Here is a 26904-nt window from a genome sequence, read left to right as displayed (position 1 = left end):
CGAACACAAGTAAAAACGTGCCAAGTTCGCCTGGGCCAAATCTTGGGAACCCACCACCATGGATTCTGCTAAAATATGGGAAATATAACAGGTTATAGGCCGATTTGGGCCATACTTGGCACAGTTGATGAAAGTCATTAAAAAATACTATGTGCAAAATTTCAGCCAAATTGGACAAAAATTGTGGCCTCCAGGGGCTTAAGAAAACAAATCGGGAGATCAGTTAATATGGGAGCTATATCCGGTTATAGACCGATTTGGACCGTACTGGGCACATTAGTTAAATGTCATAAAAGAAGACTATAATCAAAATTTCAGCTCAATCGGACAAAAATTGTGGCTTGTAATGGCTCAAGAAGTCAAATCGGGAGATCGGTTTATATGGGAGCTATATCAGATTCCGGACCGATTTGGACTGTAATAAGCACAGTTGTTGGAAGTCATGACAGAACCTCACACACAAAATTTCAGCCAAATCGGATAAAAATTGCTGCTTCCAGGCGCAATCGGGAGATCGGTTTATATGGGAGCTATATCAGGTTATAAACCGATTTGGACCATACTTGGCACAGTTGTTAGAAGTCATAAGAGAACACTATGTGCGAAATTTTAGCCAAATCGGACAAAAATTGCGGCTTCTAGACGCTAAAGATATCATATCGGGAGATCGGTTTATATGGGAGCTATATCAGGTTATAAACCGATTTAGACCGTACTTGGCACAGTTGTTGAAAATCATAACAGAACACTATGTGCGAAATTTTAGCCAAATTGGACAAAAATTGCGGCTTCCAGGAGCTCAAGAAGTCAAATCGGGAGATCGGTTTACATGGGAGCTATATCAAGTTATAGACCGATTTGGACTGTACTAAGCACAGTTGTTAGAAGTCATGACAGAACCTCACACACATAATTTCAGCCAAATCGTATGAAAATTCCGGCTTCCCAAAGCTAAAGACATCAAATCGGGCTATCGGTTTATATGGGAGCTATATCAGGTTATAAACCGATTTGGACCATACTTGGCACAGTAGTTGGAAGTCATAACTGAATACTTTGTGCAAAATTTCAGCCAAATTGGACATAAATTGCGGCTTCCAGGGGCTCAAGATATCGTATCGGAGATCGGTTTACATGGGAGCTATATCAAGTTATAAACCGATTTGGACCGTACTTGGCACAGTTGTTAGAAGTCATAAGAGAACACTATGTGCGAAATTTCAGCCAAATCGGATAAAAATTGCGGCTTTCAGGCGCTAAAGATATCATATTGGGAGATCGGTTTATATGGGAGCTATATCAGATTATAGACCGATTTGGGCTGTACTTAGCACAGTTGTTGGAAGTCATGACAGAACCTCACACACAAAATTTCAGCCAAATCGGATAAAAATTGCGTCTTCCCAAAGCTAAAGACATCAAATCGGGTGATCGGTTTATATGGGAGCTATATCAGGTTATATACCGATTTGGACCGTACTTGGCACAGTTGTTAGAAGTCATAAGAGAACACTATGTGCGAAATTTCAGCCAAATCGGACAAAAATTGCGGCTTCCCAAAGCTAAAGACATCAAATCGGGCGATCGGTTTACATGGGAGCTATATCAGGTTATGGACCGATTTTGACCGTACTTAACACAGTTGTTGGAAGTTATGACAGAACCTCACACACAAAATTTCAGCCAAATCGGATAAAAATTGCGGCTTCTAGGCGCTAAAGATATCATATCGGGAGATCGGTTTATATGGGAGCTATATCAGGTTATAGACCGATTTGGACTGTACTTGGCACAGTTGTTGGAAGTCAGAACAGAACACTATGTGCGAAATTTCAGCCAAATCGTATGAAAATTGCGGCTTCCAGGCGCTAAAGATATCACATCGGGAGATCGAGTTATATGGGAGCTATATCAGGTTACCGATTTAGACCCTACTTAGCACAGTGGTTGGAAGTCATAACTGAATACTTTGTGCAAAATTTCAGCCAAATTGGACATAAATTGCGGCTTCCAGTCGAGGGGTAGTTGACAACTCACTCCAATGCAGGAGGGATTGCTTGGTTTTTCCAGAGTACTTGAAAGCGGGGAGCTCTTTTTCTTCTTCAGCATTTTAGCAGTGTTATGGTCTTCGGGAGATCTGATCCTCTTTTCAGCTTCCGTAGAAGTGCTTGGGATGTTAGTTCTGTTCCTTCCAGCATCCTGCACTTTCGCACTACTGCGCTGCCGTTGCATACTCTTCTGTCTCTTTCGTCATGCCCCGGATCGCTTTCTCGGTCTGCTTCTGAGTTTAGTAAAGCCATCGCCCACTTCTGCAGTTATCCCTGTAGCTTTCATGCCACTCTGGCGTAATGGAGGGACTCCTTACCATTCTCAGCGACCATCTTCTCCCTCTGTGGTGGCTGTGGCCTCCTTTTGGAACACAGTCACAGTCCTCCATGAAGACTCAGGGGCCATTAGCGTTTCCTTTGTTCCTGTTCCTACTTTATCTCCATCCGCACTGACGATATCGATGACTTTATAAGTCATCTCATCTCTGTTGTGCTTCCTTGCCACCATGGCGTAAGAGGGCGGCTTCTTACCATTCTCAGCGACCATCTTCCCCTTCTGTGATGGCTGTGGCCTCCCTTTGGAAGTCACAGTCCTCCATGAAGACTCAGGGCCGTGCGTGCTTCCTTCCTTCCTGTTAGGATCTTTGCTTATCTTCGGTGATAATCTCGTCGTCGGCATCCTGTCCGTTAGACGTTATTGAGTGTCCAGCCACTGCACCGCCTGATGGCTCAATGTGAGGATATTTGCCTATCCTTGTCCTCCCAATCTTGAAAAAGAAGGCCATGGTCACTGAGACTTGATCAAGAAGTGTTTTTTCCTCCTTCTCCCGCCTGTGGAAAAACTTCCATTTCTCCACGACCAAATCATGGTTTTGCTTGTTTAAGACTTCCATCATGCATTTCGTCTCACGATTTCGCCGCCCACTTCCTTGATGAAGACCGTCGCCTTTGTGTGCTGTAGGATGTCCATCTTTCTCCCAACGTCGAACTTTGCGCCCCAGGGAGTGTGTTTACTTCCAACGAAGTTTTTGACGGTATCAATACATTCCGCTAAGTGCGGCGTTAAGATGTCCCCTCTATACTCACAGCTCATAATTCGTATGGGTGGACCCCCTTCAGAGTTCAATACATGTTCGATAACCCGATCGTTTACCAAATGCCTTACCTTTGACCGATGATCTGGTCATCTCATCTTTATTGTGCTTCCTAGCCACTCTGGCGTAAGTGGGTGGCTCCTTACCTTTCTCAACGGCCATCTACCCTTTCTGTGGTGGCTGTGTTCTCCTTTTCGAATACAGGCACAGTCCTCCATGAAGACTCAGGGGCCTTGCGCACTTCCTTAGTTGCTGTTCCGAATTTGTCTCCCTCCGCAGGACACTGTGTGGGGTCTCCAATGCAGGAGGGATTGCTTGGTTTTTCCAGAGTACTTGAGAGCGGGGAGCTCTTTTTCTTCTTCAGCATTTTAGCAGTGTTATGCTCTTCAGAACATCTGATCCTCTTTTCAGCTTCCGTAGAAGTGCCTGGGATGTCAGTTCTATCCCTTCCAGCATCCTGAACTTTCGCACTACTGCGCTGCCGTTGCATACTCCTCTGTCTCTTTCGTCATACCCCGGATCGCTTTCTCGGTCTGCTTCCGAGTTTAGTAAAGTCATCGCTCACTTCTGCTGTCATCCCTGCTGCTTTCATCCCACTCTGGCGTAAGAGGGAGGCTCCTTGCCATTCTTTGCGACCATCTTCCCCTTCTGTGGTAGCTGTGGCCTCCTTTTGGAAGTCACAGTCCTACATGAAGACTCAGGGGCCTTGGGCGCTTCCTTCGTTGCTATTCCGACTTTGTCTCCCTCCGCAGGACACTATATGGAATCTCCGTTGAGGGAGGGCAGGCTTGGTCTTTCCAGAGTACTTGAGAGCTCTTTTTCAGCATTTTAGCGGTGTTATACTCTTCAAGAGATCTGGTCCTCTTTCCAGCTTCCGTAGAAGTGCTTGAAATGTCAGTTCTATCCCTTCCAGCATCCAGCACTTCCGCCTCATTGTGCTGCCGGTACATACTCCTCTGTCTCTTTCGTCGTGCCCCGCTGCCCCCATCTCTCAATTCGGCTGCGATGACTGTTTCATTGACACTCTTGCTGTCTGAATCCGAGTCGGAAACACCACCTTTACTTAAAGGCTAAGGACGAACTGTGCATCCCTCTGGTTTATCTGTCTCTTCCTCATTTGTTAGTCTGGCGACTAGTTGGGCCCTTGGAGCATTACTCTCGACTACAGGTGCCAAGGTAGCCATAGGAAGGTAGCCATAGCAAGGTAGGCATAGGAAGGTAGCCATAGGAAGGTAGCCATAGGAAGGTAGCCATAGGAAGGTAGCCATAGGAAGGTAGCCATAGGAAGGTAGCCATAGGAAGGTAGGAAGGAAGGTAGGTAGGTAGGATGAAAGGTAGGTAGGTAGGAAGGTAGGAAGGAAGGTAGGAAGGTAGCCATAGGTAGGAAGGGAGGACAACATGCTACGGTCTAATGCCACCACCGCAGCTGTTGGGTCTTTGGAGTCCACTTTGAGCCTACTTCAAAAAGGCTTTAAAATTTTTCGTAATACGTAGTACCTATTTTTCTTTGAATAGCGAAATTAAAACACTTCCGCTCCACTCAACGACTACTCAAAGCAATCTGGGACCCTTAATCGGAAGATGGCTATTCCATACTCAAATTTAGTCCGATCTACACCGTACTCTGGGGCCTCACAAAACCCACTGTGTAAGATTTCAAACAAATCGGGTATAATTTCGCCTTTTATGGGTTTTATGCATCCAAGACCTTAAATCGGGAGAACGCTATGTAGGCTTTTGAAATATTTATGGCGTTCTTTCGGCAGTTGTTTTTTTTTTAACCCAATGGGGATTCCTTTAAGACTGCCTACCTCTTCAGAGACGAGTAGCGGTTCTTGGAGTGGGTTACTACTTCATCTCCTTCTTAACATCCATCATCTTGAGCTGTATTTCTGCATACCATAGTCTACTGCTCGGTTGATATTTCGTTTGAGGAAAAAGTTTTCTACGCATTTTTCTTTTTGATATCCGCTGCTGAATTTATTTTTATTTCAGTTATCCACCGAAGCTTAGCTACCCATTAAATTCTTACACTATTTAATCCTTAACATTAAATATTTCTCAGCCGATATAATCAACTCTGTTTAATGTTTATTTCACTTAATTTAATCAGTACTCTTTTTGTTACCAAATGTTTGCCTTCAAATTTCCCATATGCTACACACACTTCAATCTCATTTGGCACAAAGCAGCAGCAGCAGCATCATCACCACCACCACCAACAACAATTCCATTTAAAGATATTGCACTGGGAATTTCATTAATATTTAATTTATTGCAAAAGCATTAAATTGATTTTTTCTCTCGCACTCTTTTTTAAACTTTCCTTGGGGGGTTTCCACAAAAGTTCCGCTTATGTCTGTGCAAAGCGGCAGAACATCATTAGACTTGCCAGTTTATTTTTTAATGAAACCAAATTGATTTCAAAGCCGTCAACGAAAGCAGCAACACACACAAACACACAGGCAGGCACAGGCTCGCGCCCAAACCCAAAAGCCTATAAAACTTTTCAATGTGTTCACCGTACAAACGCCAACAAGAAACCCCTCATTTTCTACAACAACAACAACCACAAAAAATGTGAGAGGAAAAAAAAGCCATGAAACCAAAATCACAAAACGTGTCTGAATTTCTGTACGATGTGAAGTTAAAAATAGCAGGTACATGAAATAAAGAAGAAGCCGACAAAGAGCAGGAAGTTTTTGAGATGGTTAGAGAGTTTTATTAGATTTATATGACCCCCCTCCTCATTTCTCACCATTACCGTCGCCTCCACCGCCGACACCAACACCACCTTGCTGTATTTTTGCTTTAGCAATCTAGAGCGGCTCTATGAGTCGCAGTCTTTTGGTTAGATGTGTCCTTGGGTTCCTAGCAAGCTTGAGTGTGTTTGCATTAGTGGGTGTGCGTGTGTGTGTGTGTGCGCATTTTGTTGCCTCAACAAGCTTTTATCTCGTTTATGGTTGCTAATTTCTATTGCCTATTTTTAGGCGGTTTTATTTTAATGCTAACGTCTAATTTTGTTTGTCTTTGCCAGCGTATGCTCAAAATGCTGCCATATTTGTGCAAGATATTAAGGCAGGCATGTTAAAGAATGCCTTGACAACGGAGACAATTTATAAGGGTGTGTGTTTTTCGTTGTGGTTGTCGTTGTTGTTGATGTTATTTAATGTGTCTGCTTAGAATGAAATTGATTTTATTGCTAAAGGTGGTTGTTTGTTGTAACTCATTGTCGGTTTTTTTCTATTTTTTGGCTGAGAAAAAAAAACTAAGAGACCAAAACGGTTTTTTGTTATTAAGCAAGATTTTCTGGTAATCAACCATTATTGAAATTAAAAAATCCCTCAAATTCCCCTTAAAGTAGGCAATAATTTTTAAAAATTTTGTTGTTGTTTCTATTATTCTCTCACTCTCTTATAATCTTATATAACATCTAACTTTATTTAAAAAAAAAACCTTCGAATGCGTTATAACCAATGTTTTAACAAAAATCTCCAAAACATTATCTTGAAGGAGAAAATATTTTTATTTTTTGTATTTTTGAGGCAATGATTCTTTGCGATTTGAGAATTTTTGAATAAAATTTTTTTAGAATTTTCAATCTTATCGATTGCAAATGCAAGTTTTGCCCATGAACATTCCACTAAGGAACAGGGGCAAATTTTTCACATATCAATGAGTGCAGTTCGATTCAAGTTTAAGCTCAATGATAAGGGACCTCTTTTTTATAGCCGAGACCGAACGGCGTGCCGCAGTGCGTCACTTTGGAGAGAAGTTTTACACGGCATAGTACCTCACAAATGTTGCCAGAAAACCAAAGCTGAAAAATTTTTTCTGATAGTCCCGCTAGGATTCGAACCCAGACGTTCAGCGCCATAGGCAGACATGCTAACCTCTACGCTACGATGGCCTCCTTAATACCTGTTATATTGTGTTCAACTGTTATACACGTTGTAACTCCTGCAGAAACGCCTATAAACATATTTTCATAGACCAAAGGGTGTTTTAAAGTATTTACCCCCACCCAATTCGAGTATAACAGTTAGATATGTCTGTTTACACAGCATTTATTTTCGCTATTTGTGAAAACGAATTGCTTCAGATTTTCTTACTCATATATTTTTTTAATATGTTCAAACTGTTATACTGTGTATAACTGTTATACACATTTGTTACTGCTATATTCTGTTACAACTGTTATGAATATGACAGTCATATTCAAATACAGTTTGATCTAGACCATACTAGATACGGATGTCGAAGGTCCTTACGCAACTCAGTTTGCTAGATTTCAACCAAATGAGCAATTTATTCAACTTTTTATGGATTCAAGAACTCAAATTGGGAGATCAGTCCATATGTGTGCTATTTCAATTAATAGGTTTTTGCCGTATTTATGGTGTTCTTTCGGCCATAAGTTTTGTGGAACTAAATGGGGATTTGATTTTATTATAACTGTTATACACTATTATAACTGTTATACACTTTAATATATTTCCTTTTAATTATTTAAAACACATTTAAATGATGTCTTAGGTGCCTTTTAGTGTTTGCGCCTACCCAATTCGTGTATAACAGTTACATCTACAACTGTTATAACAGTTATACATCACTACCACTCACCAATTGTGTTACAACTGTTATAACTCTATGATTATAATATTGTCGATGCTGAAAAAACGGCATCTATATGAGTATAACAGTTATGTTTGAAACTGTTATACATGTTAAATGTTGTAGAAACTGTGATATTTTGTAATATTTCTTCAAATTAATAGTAGACCTCACAATACACCAAACTTTTTTTACTGTTTTGTCTGGTTATAACTGTTATATTTGGTCAAAGATTTTCCCCAATACGGAAACATTGAAAAGTTTCTTTATGCAAAATATGGCTACTAAAGCCCTAGAAGACTTAAAACATCAGCCCTAGAAACGCTTTATTTGTCTACAGACAGAATTATTTCTAGGATTTTTCGACTTGCATTCGTAGTGGAACGGTTTTCAGTTGGTTTTCCCTGCAAAACCTTGATCTAAGATCAAAAGTAGTGTACTGCTGGGAAAATTTCAACAAATGAATAGCTGCAGGATTTTCCCACAAAACATTTAGGAAGCCAAATACACAACGAAAGAAAATACAGAGTTTCTGCTACAGACTTTGAATTTAGTCGGTTATTAAACATGGCAAAAAAAACCGAATTTAAAAGCTTCAGATATTACACCAACAATAACTCTGTATCTGTCATTCTCTATTACTTTCTCTCTTTTTCCCTTCATGAATTCAGGAATACTTCATTTTTGAACATTTTTCTCACACCTGCTGTTGTCCCAGTTATTTAAAGCTGAAAATTTTTTACTTTTATATTTAAACAGTTTTTGTTTGTCAAAGCCTTAAAATCTCGTTTTAACAACTTTTGGGGTCTCTGGTGTCCCAAATCATTAATAAAGACTTTAAAATGTTAGATATTTGTTTTTTTTGGAAAACTCAACTAAAATTTTATTGAAAAACTTTTTCTTTTCTTAGACTTTCTTTTCGTCCAGCCTTCTTTCTTCATAAGCGCCCAAGCTGCTGCTGTCTAACGATGTATTTCAAACTTTAATAGGAAAAATGTCTGTTAAACTTTCACCGGTCTTGGCACATCATATTTTATGAATGACCTGCCCCTTCTGATCAAATATTTACATTAAATGTTGAATTTTTTATGAATGTGGCGTTTGTTTTGCTTTGTGAGTGAGTGAGTCCCAGAAATTTCAGTTCAATTATGTTGTTGACGTCCATACAAAGTTACTACTAATCATGATAATGGAAATTGCTCTTATATAACAATAACAACAACTTGGTGAGTTTCTTTTTTTTTGTAGGGGGAAAGCAGGGTAAAAGTGAAAGAGAGGAAGAGAAAGAACAATCTCCAATCTTTCTTTATTTCCAGCCTAAGGCCATAACTGAGGGCTGTTGATGATGCTGCTATTATTGAAATAAATGGCCAGTTTAAAACTCAATTTTCAGCTGGCAACAGAAGGGGAATTTTAAACATCGTATGGGCTATTAATTTATCGAAAGGCAAATTGTTTAAAAATTTAAATTGAAATGGGAATTTCACAATAAAGTGATACAAGGAGACACGAAGGAGCTCTGCACATGAGATATGACTATTTTGCAAGACTTAGTTTCACATCTGAAGATTACAAGTGGAGAATTTGTTACGGAAATAGACAAACAAATGAATAGCTTTAAACGCAGGGAAGAGCCAAGAGGGAGACACATTAGTATAAAACATTGTAGACCAGTCCTATAGCCTAAAAACATGTCCCCAATTGATTTAGTCATTTTTTTTGTTTGCCCATCTGGCCGTTTTTGCCTTTCTATCCGTCTGTCTATAAAACCCTAAATTTATTTCGTGAAAAAATGGGTTTTCTTGATATATGCTCTTAATTGAATTTTAATACAAAGATATTTTCGCAAAACATGGGCTTCAGCAACTCTTAAGTTTATAAAATGTAAGCTTTGCTTCTTAAGCTATGCTACATTTTTTTACAATGATGATTCAATATAGCCGCCAAAATGTATGCTACAATATTTGATTTATATTAAAACAAAATAGAATGAAATAAAACAAAGTAAAATAAGTTAAAATAAAATAAAATAAAATAAAATAAAATAAAATAAAATAAAATAAAATAAAATAAAATAAAATAAAATAAAATAAAATAAAATAAAATAAAATAAAATAAAATAAAATAAAATAAAATAAAATAAAATAAAATAAAATAAAATAAAATAAAATAAAATAAAATAAAATAAAATAAAATAAAATAAAATAAAATAAAATAAAATAAAATAAAATAAAATAAAATAAAATAAAATGAAATAAAATAAAATAAAATAAAATAAAATAAAATAAAATAAAATAAAATAAAATAAAATAAAATAAAATAAAATAAAATAAAAAATAAAATAAAATAAAATAAAATAAAATAAAATAAAATAAAATAAAAAATAAAATAAATTAAAATAAAATAAAATAAAATAAAATAAAATACAATAAAATGAAATGAAATGAAATGAAATGAAATAAAATAAAATAAAATAAAATAAAATAAAATAAAATAAAATAAAATAAAATAAAATAAAATAAAATAAAATAAAATAAAATAAAATAAAATAAAATAAAATAAAATAAAATAAAATAAAATAAAATAAAATAAAATAAAATAAAATAAAATAAAATAAAATAAAATAAAATAAAATAAAATAAAATAAAATAAAATAAAATAAAATAAAATAAAATAAAATAAAATAAAATAAAATAAAATAAAATAAAATAAAATAAAATAAAATAAAATAAAATAAAATAAAATAAAATAAAATAAAATAAAATAAAATAAAATAAAATAAAATAAAATAAAATAAAATAAAATAAAATGAAATAAAATAAAATAAAATAAAATAAAATTAAATAAAATAAAATAAAATAAAATAAAATAAAATAAAATAAATTAAAATAAAATAATAAAAGATAACATAAAACAATATAATTTAATATTTAAAAAATATTGAAATTTATTTTTACTTTTGTTTTAAAAATAAAAAAAAAATATATTTTATATATTTTTTTTTAACTTTTAATCTCCAAGAATTTTTTAAAAAATGTATTTTTAAAATTAATTTTATTGAATATTATTTTATTTGTTTTTTATTTTTTTTTTTTTTTTTCTTTTTTATATTTATTTTCCACGAAGGGAGTTCCGATATGTTGCCGAAGCCAAGAATGTAAGTAAATTATTTATTCTTTATTTCTTTAATATTATTTACTATAACAATTACAAGTTTAATTTTTAAAAAATAAATTTCAAACATAGTTAGAAGAAAATAGTTTTTAAACCTTGAAAAAAAAAAATTCCACAAAATTTTATTTTCATAGAATATTGTGTCGACTTTTTCATGTAAGAAAATTCAACTTGAAAAGAATGTAGATGTGCTCTTTAAGAAGAGCGGGGGATACACTAACATCTTTAAAACCTTCCGACCCCACAAAGTATATGTTCCATCTGTCCGCCCGTTTGTTGTAATCACGCTTCAGCCTTTAACAAGTAACAAAGGCAAGGCCACTCTTAGAATACCCACCCCCATGGATAAATTTGTAATCCTAGTTTATAATAACTCTACAATATCCATACCTATATCCGATTCGATTCATATTTGGTTTAGATGCCCTATTTTAGAACAAAAGTGTGCTCTACACCGTACTCAATAGTCGTTGGGTGTGTAGAGCACCTTTCTCAACTTGACAAAGGTGTTGATAGAGATACACGGCATATCAGAAATCGCGCTCCACCATACCAGTCAAAGTGGTTTGAAAACAGCACACACTTGCCTCAACTAATATATAGGGCTGAACCCATTACCTTGAAATTTTCACAGATTGTTTAGGTTAGTCTGAAAGGAAACATAGGCTATATAATTTTTTGATATCGTAAGGGGGGGCGGACCCTCCCCCTTACCACAAAAGTACTATCCAAAAATAAAAGTGTTGCTATTGGGACAATATGGGACTCAAATGAAAGGTACTCAGGAGTTGAGTACAAATTTATTATTAAAAATTGGATCCAAGAAAATGGGGGGGGGGGGGGCCGCCAGAACCCCTAAACTCCCTAAAATAGGTTTATTGGACCATTATGACAATATGGAAGGACAAATGAAAGGTATTCGGGAGATGATTACGAATATGGTCAAGAAGGAGGAATAGGTTTTATAATTTGTTGGTATCGGAAGGGGGCGGACCCTCCCCCCGTTACCCGAAAAACACCACCCAAAATCAAAAGTGGATCGATAAGGACAATATGGGTATCAAATGAAAGGTATTGAAGAGCCGAATACGAATATGGTAGCAAATCCTGACAGAGTGTATCGTCCATAACCCGCCTCTTGTCCTCAATCTCTCGAAGACTCGGTCTATGGTCGAATGAGTACGAATGACAGAGATTACTGTCATCCGCAAATGAGTCTGACGGATTCGATGTCTTACCCAACAAATCGTTGATGAAAATTAGAAAAAGAGAAGGAGAAAGAACATAGCCCTGGGGTACACCTGCGGTCAATTTGTGCTCATTGGATGAGAACCCATCTATAACGACTCGAATAGTGCGATCTCTGAGAAAGCTCGAAATAAATCGAATGAAGCCATTACAAATCGGACAAAAATTGCGGCTTATAAGGGTTCAAGAAGTCAAATCGGGATATCGGTTTATATGGGAGCTATATCAAGTTATAGACCGATTTGAACCGTACTAGGCACAGTTGTTGAAAGTCATAATAAGACACCACATGCTCAATTTCAACCAAATTGGAAAAAATTTTCGGCTAGTAAATGCTTAAGAAGACTAATCGGGAGATGGGTTTATATGGGAGCTATATCAAGTAATAAACCGATTCAGACCGTACTTGGCACAGCTGTTGGAAGTCATAACAGAACAACTCATGCAAAATTTCTTCCAAATCGGATGACAATTGCGCCCTCTAGAGGCTCAATAAGTCAACACCCAAAATCGGTTTATGTGGTAGCTACATCAGGTTATGGACCGATTTAAACAATATTTTGCACAGATAGTGGACGTCATAACAAAACACATCATGGAAAATTTCAGCTAAATCGGATAGGAATTGCGCCCTCTAGAGTCTTAGGAAGTCAAGACCCTAGATAGGTTTATATGACAGCAATATTAGGTTATGTACCGATTTCAATCACACTTAGCACAGTTGTTGGAAATCATAACAAAACAACTCAAGCTAAATTTCAGGCAAATCGGACAGGAATTGCGCCCTCTAGAGGCTCAAAAATTTAAGATCCAAGATCGGTTTATATCGCAGCTATATCAGGTTATGAACCGATTTGAACCATACTTAGCACAGTTGTTGGAAGTTATAGCGAAACACGTTGTGCAAAATTTCATCCAAATCGGATAGGAATGGCGCCATCTAGAGGCTTAAAAATTTAAGATCCAAAATCGGTTTATATGGCAGCTATATCAGGTTATGGACCAATTTGAACCATACTTATCGTAGTTGTTGGAAGTCATAGCGAAATAGGTGGTGCAAAATTTCTGCCAAATCCGATAGGAATTGCGCCCCCTAGTGGCTCAAGAAGTCAAATTCCCAGATTGGTTTATATGACAGCTTTATCAGGTTATGGACCGATTTTATTCACACTTAGCACAGTTCTTGAAAGTGGTAACGAAATACGTCATGCAAAATTTCAGCCAAACCGGATAAGAATTGCGCCCTCTAGTGGCGCAGAGAGAAGCCTCGACCCCAGATCGGGTTATGAACCGGTTTCAACCATTTTTTGGCATATTTTGAAAATCATAACAAAACACCTCATGCTGAATTTCAGCCGAATTGCGTAAGAATTGCGCCATCTAGTGGCTCAAGAAGTCAAGACTCAAGGATCGGTTTATATGGCAGCTATGTGCAAACTTTGACCATATGGGCCATATACAATCCCAACCGACCTACACTATAGGAAGTATTTGTGCAAAATTTCAAGCGGCTAGCTTTACTCCTTCGAAAGTTAGCGTGCCTTGGACGGCCAGAAGGTCGGATAGAAGGACGGACATGTCATGACTATCAAGTATATATTGGGTGCCCAAAAAGTAATTGCGGATTTCTTAAAAGAAATTAAATGAATTTTTAATAAAACTTTGAATGAACTTTAATCAAATATACTTTTTTTCTAAAGCAAGCTAAAAGTAACAGCTGATAACTGACAGAAGGAAGAATACAATTACAGAGTCACAAGCTGTGAAAAAATTTGTCAACGCCGACCATATGAAAAATCCGCAATTACTTTTTGGGCAACCCAATATATACTTTACGAGGTCTTGGACGAATATTTCGAGTAGTTACAAACAGAATGACGAAATAAGGCCACCGTAGCGCAGAGGCAACCATGTCCGCCTATGACGGGTTCGAATCCTGGCGAGACCATCAGAAAAAAATGTTTAGTGGTGGTTTTCCCCTCCATGTAAAACTTCTCTCCAAAGAGGTGTCGCACTGCGTCACTCGGTTCTGACTGGGCTTTAAAAAGGAGGCCCCTTATCATTGAGCTTAAACTTGAATCGCACTGCACTCATTGATATGTGAGAAGTTTGCCTTTGGTTCCCTAGTGGAATGTTTATGGGCAAAATTTGCATTTGGATATTCTATGGTGTTTGATATAAAAAATCTAGCAATCCAAGTCTATTTCCACCGTCTATAGACAATCAATATTAAATGTCCTAACCTGCTACCAAATCATATTAGTTAACTTAGCCCAAAAGTTTAATTTTCCTCGAAAACCCCATGTTAACCCCCTTAGGCTATGTATAAATATTTAAAAATATTGGGTTGCCCAAAAAGTAATTGCGGATTTTTCATATAGTCGGTGTTGACAAATTTTTTCACAGCTTGTGACTCTGTAATTGCATTCTTTCTTCTGTCAGTTATCAACTGTTACTTTTAGCTTGCTTTAGAAAAAAGTGTAAAAAAAGTATATTTGATTAAAGTTCTTGCTTTTAAAAAATCCGCAATTACTTTTTGGGCAACCCAAAATATTTCCAAATCTCTTGAGCCTTTGCCAATATAACATTTGCTACATTTTTCCTAATTCCCTGTTTAACTTTCTTTTCTTTGTTCTTTAACATGACTCACTTTTGGCCTTCTGGCCCTTGAAATATTCCCCACTAATGGAGGTATTATTTTATATTTATGGCCAAATAATAAAAAATCACTCATTTAGCAGATTTTGTTCGAAAGCATTCCTACTTCAAGTAGGTCTTACTTACTCGACCATGCACTCACCCAGTTAAGAAAGGCAAAAGTGGATGAAGAAAATTTCAATTATATTTATGATTTATTTATTTACAGCTCATATTTTCTCAGTCATTTGAAATGTTTTGCGGACAACAGAGCCAGACCAGTCAGACCCACAACACATTTATAGAGAACAATGGTCAACGACAATGGTCAACGACAATGTTCCAACACAAGATATTGACCTCAATCTGGTGTATGATATCTCTCAAGGGTAACTTATTTTGCCTGCGCATCCCAAAACCCAGAGTGCGGAGGTAGCAGGAGCACTACTTCATGCAATTTATTGGCTTTAACTTAAGAAGAAAATTGCTCAATAAAAATGGCAGCATTGAGAAAAATAGAATCAAACGCATCATACATACAAACACATAGGTGTATATGTATGTTGACACATATGTATGTTCGTCTAACTAATACATATATCTTATGTCCAGAAAGACACTCTGTTATATTTTACTCCCACACATGCACATTAACCAACTTTGTATATAAAAAAAATAGAGAGAAATACAAAGCAAGCCTCTTGGAAATTGTTAGGGGGGAGGGGTAAACTACTACAGCACATGGGGGAAGTATTGAGCTGAGTATATTTAGATATCAGGATGTATACACAAGCTCAACTTTATCACAATGCGTGAAGCAAACTTCCACAGGTGTATGTACGAGTATACCAAGTGGATTATATTTTTTTTCTTTATTTTCTGTTTGTGTGTAATAGAATGTCTGTCCTGTAAGGTCACTGATTCCATTGCTGTGAATGTTGCCTGTTGAGCAGTAGTTGATTGTGTATAAAGTGTATGCCAGCAAGAGTATGTCTGTGTGTGTTTGTGTGTGTGTATGTGGGTGGCATATTATTCTTATGCTTCAATGAAATTTTTCACTCAATTACACTTTAGGTCTTAATAAACAATCAGTTAACTGAAACTAAATATGATTTCGTTTGGTATTTCATTCCATCGCAAAACATTTCAACAGTCTGTTAAGGGATCAAGCTTAATCAAGAAGGAAAAGGAATGCAGACCCAAAGACTCACAAATTTTATAGAAGAGAAAAAAAAATGATTAACTGGCCATTATTGTTTGAGCAAACAAGAAACATTTTTTTTAGCTTAAATATAAAACAAGTAAGGGCGTGCTAAGTTCGGCCGGGCCGAATCTTATATACCCTCCACCATGGATAGCATTTGGGGAGTTCTTTACGCGGTACCTCTTTTTAGGCAAACAAAGAATATTAAATAAGAACTGTTATGCTATTCGAGCTATATCTAATTATAGTCCGATTCGGACCATATATGAATGCTGAACATTGTAGAAGTCTTTGTGTAATATTTCAGTTGATTTGGATAGGAATTGCGTCTTGTAGGGGCTCAAGAACCTAAATCGGGAGATAGGTTTCTATGGGAGCTGTATTAGGCTATAGATCGATTCAGAGCATATTAGACACGTATGTTGAAGGTTATGAGAGAAGCCGTTGTACAAAATGTCTGCTAAATCGGATGAGAATTGCGACCTCTAGAGGCTCAAGAAGTCAAGATCCCAGATCGGTTTATATGGCAGCTATATCAGGTTATGAACCGATTTGAATCGCACTTAGCACAGTTATTGGAAGTCATAACAAAACACCTGATGCAAAATTTCAGCCAAATCTGATGAGAACTGCGCCCTCTAGCGGCTCAAGAACTCAAGATCCCAGATCGGTTTATATGGCAGCTATACCAGGTTAAAAACCGATTTGAACTATACTTAGCGCAGTTGTTGGAAGTGATAGCAAAAGACCTCATGCGAAATTTCAGGAAAATCTGATGAGAACTGAGAACAGTCATGGGAGAAGCCATTGTACAAAATTTCTTCCAAATCGGACTAGAATTACGCCCTTAGAGGCTCAAGAAGTCGAGATCCCAGATCGGTTTATATGGCAGCTATATTAGGTTATGTACCGATTTGCGCCATACTTGGCACAGTTAGTGGAAGTCATAACAAAATAACTCATCAGCCAAATCGGATAAGAACTGCGCCCTCTAGAGGCTCAAGAAATCAAGATCCCAGATCGGTTTATATGGCAACTATACCAGGTTATGAGCCGATTTGAACCATACTTAGCACAGATGTTGGAAGTGATACCAAAACTCCACATGCAAAGTTACAGCCAAATCGGATAAAAATTGCGCCCTCTAGAGGCTCAAGAAGTCGAGATCCCAGATCGGTTTATATGGCAGCTATATTAGGTTATGTACCGATTTGCGCCATACTTGGCACAGTTAGTGGAAGTCATAACAAAATAACTCATCAGCCAAATCGGATAAGAACTGCGCCCTCTAGCGGCTGAAGAAGTCAAGACCCCAGATCGGTTTATATACCAGCTATACAAGGTCATAGATGGATTAGAACCATACTTAGCACAGTTATTGGAAGTCATAACAAAACACCTCACGCAATATTTCAGCCAAATCGGATGACAACTGCGCCCTCTAGCGGCTCATGAACTCAAGATCGAAGATAGGTTTACATAACAGCTATACCAGGTCATAGATCGATTTGAACCATACATCGCACAGTTGTTGGAAGTGATAGGAAAAGACCTCATACAAAATTTCAGCCAAATCGGATAAGAACTGCGCCATCTAGCGGCTCAAGAACTCAAGATCCCAGATCGGTTTACATAACAGCTATACCAAGTTATAGAACCATTTGAACCATGCATAGCACAGTTATTGGAAGTCATAACAAAACACCTTCTGCAAAATTTCAGCCAAATCGAATGAGAACTGCGCCCTCTAGCGGCTCAAGAACTCAAGACCCCAGATCCCGGTTTACATAACAGCTATACCAGATTATAGACCGATCTTAACCATACATAGCACAGTTGTTGGAAATGATACCAAAACTCCACATGCAAAGTTACAGCCAAATCGGATAAAAATTGCGCCCTCTAGCGGCTCAAGAACTCAAGATCCCAGATCGGTTTACATAACAGCTATACCAAGTTATAGAACCATTTGAACCATACTTGGCAAAGTTGTTGGAATTAATACCAAAACACCACCTGCAAAGTTACAGCCAAATCGGATGAGAACTGCGCCCTCTAGCGGCTCAAGAACTCAAGATCCCAGATCGGTTTATAAAACAGCTATACTAGGTTATAGACCGATGTGAACCATACATAGCACAGTTGTTGGCAGTGATAGCAAAAGACCTCATACAAAATTTCAGCCAAATCGGATAAGAACTGCGCCTCCTAGCGGCTCAAGAACTCAAGATCCAAGATCGCTTTATATGGCAGCTATACCAAGTTATGAACCGATTTCAACCCTACTTAGCACAGTTTTTGGAAGTGATACCAGACCAGCACTTGCAAAATTTCAGTCAAATCGGACGAGATTTGCGCCCTCTAGAGGCTCCAGAAGACAGGACCCAATCACCTCTATTATGTATGTCGTAGTCACAACGAATTCCTGTCGTTTATTGTGAATGGTATTACATATGTCGTTTTTCGCCTGAAATGCGACTATGTTTAAAATCTATTACATTTTTTGGTATTATGTATGCCGTTTTTTAACGAGAAATTCGACAGAAACAGTCGTAGAGAATTTTTCAAGTGACAAGATTAAAAATTACAAAAACTGAATAAAAATAATTAGAAAAATGAATAACAGCAAAACGTAAGTCTTAGTATCAAACATTTGTGCATTGTTTACCTAAAATTATTCAATTATACATATTTAAAGGATAAAGAAAACGACACCAAAACAATTTGAAGCTCTTGTGGATTTTATGTGTCAAAACCCAAATATAGCTAAAGGATACCATAAAAACACAGACAAGTTGTCCATTAAAGAGCAGTGGAATAATTTGCAAAGGAAGCTGAATAGTTTAGGCCCTCCCACACGTGAGGCTGAAGGTTGGATGAAGGTATGGGCAGATATGAAGAGCAGCGTTAAGAAGAAAATCGTGCACAATAAGATGGAAAGCCGTGCAACTGGTGGAGGCATTTTCAACCAGAAGTTGTTGACACCTTTGGAGGAGGCAGTAGCAGGACTACTGCAAATCAATTCTATTGTAAGTCCAGAATGCCCATCCATCGGTGTTCAAAGCTCACCGGTAAACCTGATTCAAGAAATTTTGGAGGACGAAGTTGATGGACACGTCAGCGAGGACAATGTAGAAGTGGATATCCAACCCAATACTTCCACTCGAAAAAGGAAGCAACGAACTGTGGACAAAAATGTACTTCTGGATCAACAGCTTATAATTAAGATTAAGATTATAAGCATTGGTTTCGTCTTCTTCGTCAGAAGATGAAAAATTTGCAACACTTAGCATTTTTATTTTACTTTTTATTACGAAACGTTTAAAAAGCCGGCAATTGTAACTCAAATATTTTCAATCAGCTGATGTTTTTATCACTGGGTAGTTCAGAATTTATTAAAATATGTAGGATACGTCTATTACAAAAACACTCACGTCATTTTTTTTACATAATACCAACGAAATGTAAATTCGAGTTCGACTACGACTGCTCTCGAAATTCGACTACGACATACATAATAAGGGTGAATATCGCTTTATATGGCAGCTGTACCAGGTTATGAACTGATTTCACCCATACTTGACGTAGTTGTTGGAAGTGATACCAAAACACCACGTGGAAAATTTCAGTCAAATCGGACGAGATTTACGCCCTCTAGAGGCGCAAGATGTCAAGACCCAAGTTCGGACGAGCTTTACGCCCTCTAGAGGCTCAAAAAGTCAAGACCCATGTTCGGTTCATATGGCAGCTATATCAAAACATGGACCGATTTGGCCCATTTACAATCCCAACCGACCTACACTAATAAAAGTATTTGTGAAAAATTTCAAGCGGCTAGCTTTACTCCTTCGAAGGGTAGCGTGCTTTCGTTAGACAGACGGACGGACGGATAGACGGACGGACATGGCTAGATCGACTTAAAATGTCATGACAATCAAGAATTTATATAACTTATGGGGTCTTAGACGCCTATTTCGAGGTGTTACAAACATAATGACCTAATTAGTATACCCCCATCGTATGGTGGAGGGTATAAAAATCATATTCATTAAAAAAATTATTAAATCGATTAATATTTTCATTGAAAATATTTCAATTATATTTTTTTTATCAATTTTTTTTCTGTGTATAAGTCCCCATTATCATATTAAAATTAATTTAAATTTTGAATTCATTTTTCTCCAACATGACCCTCATAGCGTACTTTGCTGTTGGAGCAGTTTGATTGTGTGATTAAAGGAAAAAATTTGAAATGCCATACATGCAGATAAACTCATAGCGGAATACTTTAAAGCTCACAATCATCACAGACATATTTCCCACCAACACTTCACAATTTTAATACAATAAAAATAACAAAAGCAACAACAACAACAACAACAACAGCAGCAGCAGCAGCAGTACAAGTAATAACACATGAGTGCTGTCGAGTGTTGGTTGTATTTGAAAAATAAACACAAAAAAGGTTTTTACTCGCACAGTTTGATAAACAAAGTGTTTGGGACTAGTATGAGTGCAGACATGTGTGTGTGTGTGTGTGTGTAAGAATGAAAGTTTACCATGCCATAAGTCCCAGTGAGCGTTGTTTTCAACAACAACCGCCACCAAAGTGGTTATTGTCATTTAGAGAGTGAGCTGTTGCCGTTATGGGTTTTCAATAAATTGCATGCTATGTGCGTGTGTGTGTGTGCGTGTGTGTGTGTGCGTGTGTGTGAGTAGCTTTGTTTTTCTAGGCACTCATGCCAGTCATGCTACTCAAGCCCTTGGCAAATGTAAGTGTATGTACTTTCGGCGTCTGCATGTGTATGCTCAAGAGCCGCATGGTTGTTGAGCGGGCATCCCCCTTGAAATCTCCTTGTGAAAAGAGATTAAAACAAAGCTTCCATAACAATAAAGACATATGAGTGGCATAAAAATTATTTTTGTTTCGTTTTTTTTTTCAGGACGAAAATACTAAGTAATAATAATGGGATAAACAAATTAAGTTATCATAGGTATAGTCGACAGAGTAGAAAATTAAGATAAAGACTACAGGGCAAGTGAGAGCATGTGGGAAATATGATATCCTAAGTCATTGCCCGGCTTTTGCGGTAAACAGACACCGGCACTTAGTTGGGGGACAGAATACCAGATATGAACCGACTTTGGGAAGTGGAATGGAATTAGGGATTTTGTAAGTGGCAAGGAATAACTGATTTCGATTCGCACAACAAGTCGGTTACTGGCTAGATGTATGTCCATAGCGGCATGGGGCGGTTTTCCAACTAAGCTAATCTCACCCAAGAGGCAATAGAGGATACAGTAACACATTTATATTGGGTTGCCCAAAAAGTAATTGCGGATTTTTTAAAAGAAAGTAAATGCATTTTTAATAAAACTTAGAATGAACTTTAATCAAATATACTTTTTTTACACTTTTTTTCCAAAGCAAGCTAAAAGTAACAGCTGATAACTGACAGAAGAAAGAATGCAATTACAGAGTCACAAGCTGTAAAAAAATTTGTCAACGCCGACTATATGAAAAATCCGCAATTACTTTTTGGGCAACCCAATACATTATTTCCAAGCCCCGAAATAGATTTATATGGGAGCTATATCAGGTTCTTGACCTTGATGTGAACCCTACTTGGCACAGTTGTTAGGAGTCATAACAGAACATCATGTACAAAATTGCAGCCAAATCGGATGAAAAATGAGGCTTGCAGGTGCTCAAAAAGTCAAATCGGGAGATGGGTTTATATGGGAGCTATATCAGGTTCTTGACCGATTTGAACCATACTTGGCACAGTTGTGAGAAGTCATAACAGAACATTATATGCAAAATTTCAACCGAATTGGACAAGAATTCCGGCTTGTAAGGGCTCCAAAAGTCAAATCGGGAGATCGGTTTATATAGGAGCTATATTCAAATCTGAACCGATATGAACCATTTGCTATCCCCAATGACCTACATCCATATAAAGTACCTATGAAAAATTTCAAGCGGCTATCTCCACGCGATCGACCGCTATCGTGATTTCGAAAGACGGACGGACGGACATGGTAGGCCACCGTAGCGCAGAGGTTAGCATGTCCGCCTATGATGCTAAACGCCTGGTTCGAATCCTGGCGAGATCATCAGAAAAAATTTTCAGCGGTGGTTTTCCCCTCCTAATGCAGGCGACATTTGTGAGGTACAATGCCATGTAAAACTTCTCTCCAAAGAGGTGTCGCACTGCGGCTCGCCGTTCGGACTCGACTATAAAAACGAGGTCTCTTATCATTGAGCTTTAACTTGAATCGGACTGCACTCATTGATATGTGAGAAGTTTGCCCCTGTTCCTTAGTGGAAGGTTCATGGGCAAAATTTGCAATTTGGACGGACGAACATGTTGAGTTCGAATTAGAATTTCGAGACGATCAAGAATATATATACTTTATGGGGTTCTAGATCAATATTTCGTGGCGTTATAAACGAAATGACTAGATTAGTATGCCCCCATCCTATGGTAGTGGGTATAAAAATTACCAAAAGCAAGTGGACAAACAGACAATTGGAAGTAGATTCAGATGGACAGACAAGCGTTTCGATTTCTCGAGGTCACTTGTCAAAACTTTCAGTTGTACCAAACGACTTGTGGACTTGAGTAGACACTCCGCCAAAACTTATAGCTGTAGGGAATCCATATTTAGAAAAGCAATTTTCAAATTAAATGGTTTATGCTAAAAATTTTCCATACAACTTTTCTCTGCAAACTATGGCCAAAAGTTTCAAACATTATCACTAACACACACACACACATACAGCCTAATATGACATTTATTCATATTCCTAAAATGCAATACTTTGTCCTTCCATTCGAGCGTATGAGTTTAAAAACTGTATGCCACACATCATATTTTGTAAATGAGTTCTAAATTTAATGTGGATATTAAAGCCAAAGATTTTCCTAAATATTTGAATGATGGAAAATTTATAACGCTAATGTGTTGTGTGGTTTTATTCATGTGTGTGGCTCGTAAAAAGAGAAGTTTATCTATTTGTGGTTAACCAGATTTTAGTAATTGCAGAAAAATAACAAAAATTAAATAAAATAGAAATGAACAACTCTAGCAGCTTAAACAAATACAGAGAAATCATAAACGAAATTTAAACAATCAATGAAATGAAACGATAAAAAAATTCAATAAAAACCTTGTGTAAAATAAAATAAAATGAAATAAAATAAAATAAAATAAAATAAAATAAAATAAAATAAAAAAAATAAAATAAAATAAAATAAAATAAAATAAAATAAAATAAAATAAAATAAAATAAAATAAAATAAAAGAAAATAAAACTAAAATAAAAAAAAATAAAATAAAATAAAATAAAATAAAATAAAATAAAATAAAATAAAATAAAATAAAATAAAATAAAATAAAATAAAATAAAATAAAATAAAATAAAATAAAATAAAATAAAATAAAATAAAATAAAATAAAATAAAATAAAATAAAATAAAATAAAATAAAATAAAATAAAATAAAATAAAATAAAATAAAATAAATAAAATAAAATAAAAATAAAATAAAAAAAAATAAAATAAAATAAAATAAAAAAAAATAAAATAAAATAAAATAAAATAAATAAAAATGAAATAAAATAAAATAAAATAAAATAAAATAAAATAAAATAAAATAGAATAAAATAAAATAAAATAAAATAAAATAAAATAAAATAAAATAAAATAAAATAAAAATAAAAAAATAAAGGCAAAAGTTATACCGAGCCGACTATATAATACCCTACACCACCGAGTCTGCTTACTAATTATACCCTACACCACCGAGTCTGCTTACTAATTATACCCTACACCACTACTGTGGCACAGGATATTATAGCTTAGTGCATTTGTTTGTAACTCCCAGAAGGAAGAGAGATAGACCCATTGATAAGCATACCCATCGACCCAGAATCACTTTCTGATTCGATCAAGCTATGTCCGTTTGTCTGTCCATATTAATTTGTGTACAAACTACAGGTCGCAGTTTTCATACGATCGTCCTCAAATTTAGTACAGGCATGTTTTTAGGCTTAGGGACGAAGCCTATTGAAATTGGAAAAATTGGTTCAGATTTTGGATATAGCTCCCATATATATGTTCCTCCGATTTGCAGTAATAATGCAACGAAATGTTCATTTGTTACCCAATTCTCTCGAAATTTGGTTGGAAGGATTTTCTCCTGACTCTCGACATTACTGGTGAATTTCATAGAAATTGGTTCAGATTTAGATATATTGGGTTGCCCAAAAAGTAATTTCGGATTTTTCATATAGTCGGCGTTGACAAATTTTTTCACAGCTTGTGACTCTGTAATTGCATTCTTTCTTCTGTCAGTTATCAGCTGTTACTTTTAGCTTGCTTTAGAAAAAAAAATGTAAAAAAACTATATTTGATTAAAGTTCATTCTAAGTTTTATTAAAAATGCATTTACTTTCTTTTAAATAATCCGCAATTACTTTTTGGGCAACCCAATAGCTCTCATATATACATAGACAGATCCCAGATCGGTTTTTATGGCAGATATATCAGGTTATAGACCGAATTTGAACCATACGTAGCACAGTTGTTGGAAGTCTTAAAAAAACACTTCATGCACAACTTCACCCAAATCGGATAAGAATTGCGCCCTCTAGAGGCGTAAGAAGTAAAGATCCCAGATAGGTTAATATGGCTGCCATATCAGGTTATAGACCAAATTTGAACCATACCTAGCACAGTTGTTGGAAGCCATAACAAAACATTTCATGCAGTATTTCACGGAAATCGGATAAGAATTGCGCCCTCTAGAGGCATAAGAAGTCAAGATTTGAGATCGGTTTATATGGTAGCTATATCAGGTTATAGACTGATTGGTACCATACTTACCGCAGTTGTTGGAATTCATAACAAAATGCATCTTGCAAAATTTCATCCAAATCGAATAAGAATTGCGCCCTCTAGAGGGTCAAGATCCAAGATCTGTTTATATGGCAGTTATATCCGAGATCCTTTTACGTGGCAGCTTTATCAGGATATGAACTGATTTGGACTATACTTGGTGCAGTAGTTGATGGTCAAACCAAAACACGTCAGCTGAAATTTCAGTCAAATCGGATAAAAATTGCGCCCTCTAGAGGCTCAAGAAGTCAACATCCAAGATCGGTCTATATGGCAGCTATATCAGGTAATAAACCGCTTTAAGCCATACTTAGCACAGTTGTTGTAAGTCATAACAAAACACCTCCTGCAAAATTTCAGCCAAATCGGATAAGAATTGCGCCCTCTAGAGGATCAAGAAGTCAAGATCCAAGATCTTTTTATAAGGCAGCTTTATCCGAGATCCTTTTACATCGCAGCTTTATCATGATATGAACTGATTTGGACCATACCTGGTGCAGAAGTTGATGGTCAAACCAAAACACGTCACCGGAAATTTCAGCCAAATTGGATAATAATTGCGCCCTCTAGAGGCCAAAGATGTATAATCGGGAGATCGTTTTATATGGAAGTTAATGTCAGATTTAGGTCATACCTGACACAATTGTTGATGATCAAACCAAAGCACTTCATGCAAAATTTCCTAAATTGATTAATATGACAGCTTTATCAAGTTGTGAACTGATTTGGACCAAACTTTGATAATAATTGTGCCTTCTATTGGCTCAAGAAGTCAAGCTACGAAATCGGTTTATATGAGAGCTATATCAGGTTATGAACTGATTTGAGCCATACCTGGGAGAGCCATACCTGGCAGAGCCATACCTGGCAGAGCCATTCCTGGCAGAGCCATTCCTGGCAGAGCCATACCTGGCAGAGCCATACCTGGCAGAGCCATACCTGGCAGAGCCATACCTGGCAGAGCCATACCTGGCAGAGCCATACCTGGCAGAGCCATACCTGGCAGAGCCATACCTGGCAGAGCCACACCTGGCAGAGCCATACCTGGCAGAGTCATACCTGGCAGAGTCATACCTGGCAGAGTCATACCTGGCAGAGTCATACCTGGCAGAGCCATACCTGGCAGAGCCATACCTGGCAGAGCCATACCTGGCAGAGCCATACCTGGCAGAGCCATACCTGGCAGAGCCATACCTGGCAGAGCCATACCTGGCAGAGCCACACCTGGCAGAGCCATACCTGGCAGAGTCATACCTGGCAGAGTCATACCTGGCAGAGTCATACCTGGCAGAGCCATACCTGGCAGAGTCATACCTGGCAGAGCCATACCTGGCAGAGTCATACCTGGCAGAGCCATACCTGGCAGAGCCATACCTGGCAGAGCCATACCTGGCAGAGCCATACCGAGATCGATTTTTATGGCAGCTATTTCGATGTCTTACAAGCCGGATGACGATATTAGTTTACCTCCACATTATGGAGCAGGGTATAAAAATGGCACTCATTGTTACAAATTTCGGCGAAATCGGGCAATAAATGCATATTTTATGGGCTTAAGACCCCAAGCCATCCCTCGGTCCGTCCATCTGTCTGTTTCTCCGTCAGTTCACATTAGCGGTCGAACGAATGTAGATATTCGCTTCAAATTTGGCACAGATACTTCCTACTGATGTGTACCTCTTTGGGGATTGCAAATGGGCCATCTCGGTTCAGATTTGGATAAAGCTCCCTTATAAAACAATCTTCCGATTTAAGATCTTGACCCCCGGGAAGCCGCGATTGTTAACCGATTTGGCTGATATAAGGCATATGGAGGTTTGTTATGATTTACAATGGTTGTGCCCAGTAAGTTCCGAATCGGTGTATAAGCTGATAAAGATTTTTTAGATTTTATGCAAGCGGACCCGCCTTAAGGTATATCCGTTTATTTGGCATTTCTGGTAGGGCGTCTCACTGATTTTCCTAGAGACTAACTGCCTGTC

At 37.0% G+C, this 26904-nt stretch overlaps 2 protein-coding genes across 2 annotated transcripts; one reads left to right on the top strand and one right to left on the bottom strand.

Moving 5' to 3' along the window:
• Positions 1 to 18428: 18428 nt before the first annotated feature.
• On the top strand, positions 18429 to 19291 carry LOC131996715 (uncharacterized). Its single transcript, XM_059366508.1, has 2 exons — positions 18429 to 18651; positions 18718 to 19291. The coding sequence occupies exons 1-2, from the start codon at positions 18635 to 18637 to the stop codon at positions 19289 to 19291; spliced, it is 591 nt and encodes a 196-aa protein (XP_059222491.1). The 5' UTR covers positions 18429 to 18634.
• Positions 19292 to 20748: 1457 nt separating this feature from the next.
• On the bottom strand, positions 20749 to 26324 carry LOC131996714 (uncharacterized PPE family protein PPE24-like). Its single transcript, XM_059366507.1, has 2 exons — positions 25772 to 26324; positions 20749 to 20873 (listed from the first exon to the last, which is right to left on the bottom strand). The coding sequence occupies exons 1-2, from the start codon at positions 26322 to 26324 to the stop codon at positions 20749 to 20751; spliced, it is 678 nt and encodes a 225-aa protein (XP_059222490.1).
• Positions 26325 to 26904: the final 580 nt, after the last annotated feature.

This window comes from Stomoxys calcitrans, chromosome 4, assembly GCF_963082655.1.
Source record: "Stomoxys calcitrans chromosome 4, idStoCalc2.1, whole genome shotgun sequence".
NCBI classification, from domain to species: domain Eukaryota; kingdom Metazoa; phylum Arthropoda; class Insecta; order Diptera; family Muscidae; genus Stomoxys; species Stomoxys calcitrans.
This window is presented reverse-complemented; position numbering and strand designations above follow the sequence as displayed.

Coding starts and splice junctions, on each gene's coding strand:
- LOC131996714 (XM_059366507.1), bottom strand. CDS start 26,324: ATGGCTCTGCCAGGTATGGCTCTGCCAGGTATGGCTCTGCCAGGTATG. Junction 20,874..25,771: donor GCCAGGTATGGCTCTGCCAG/GTATGGCTCTCC, acceptor TCTTTTCACAAG/GAGATTTCAAGGGGGATGCC.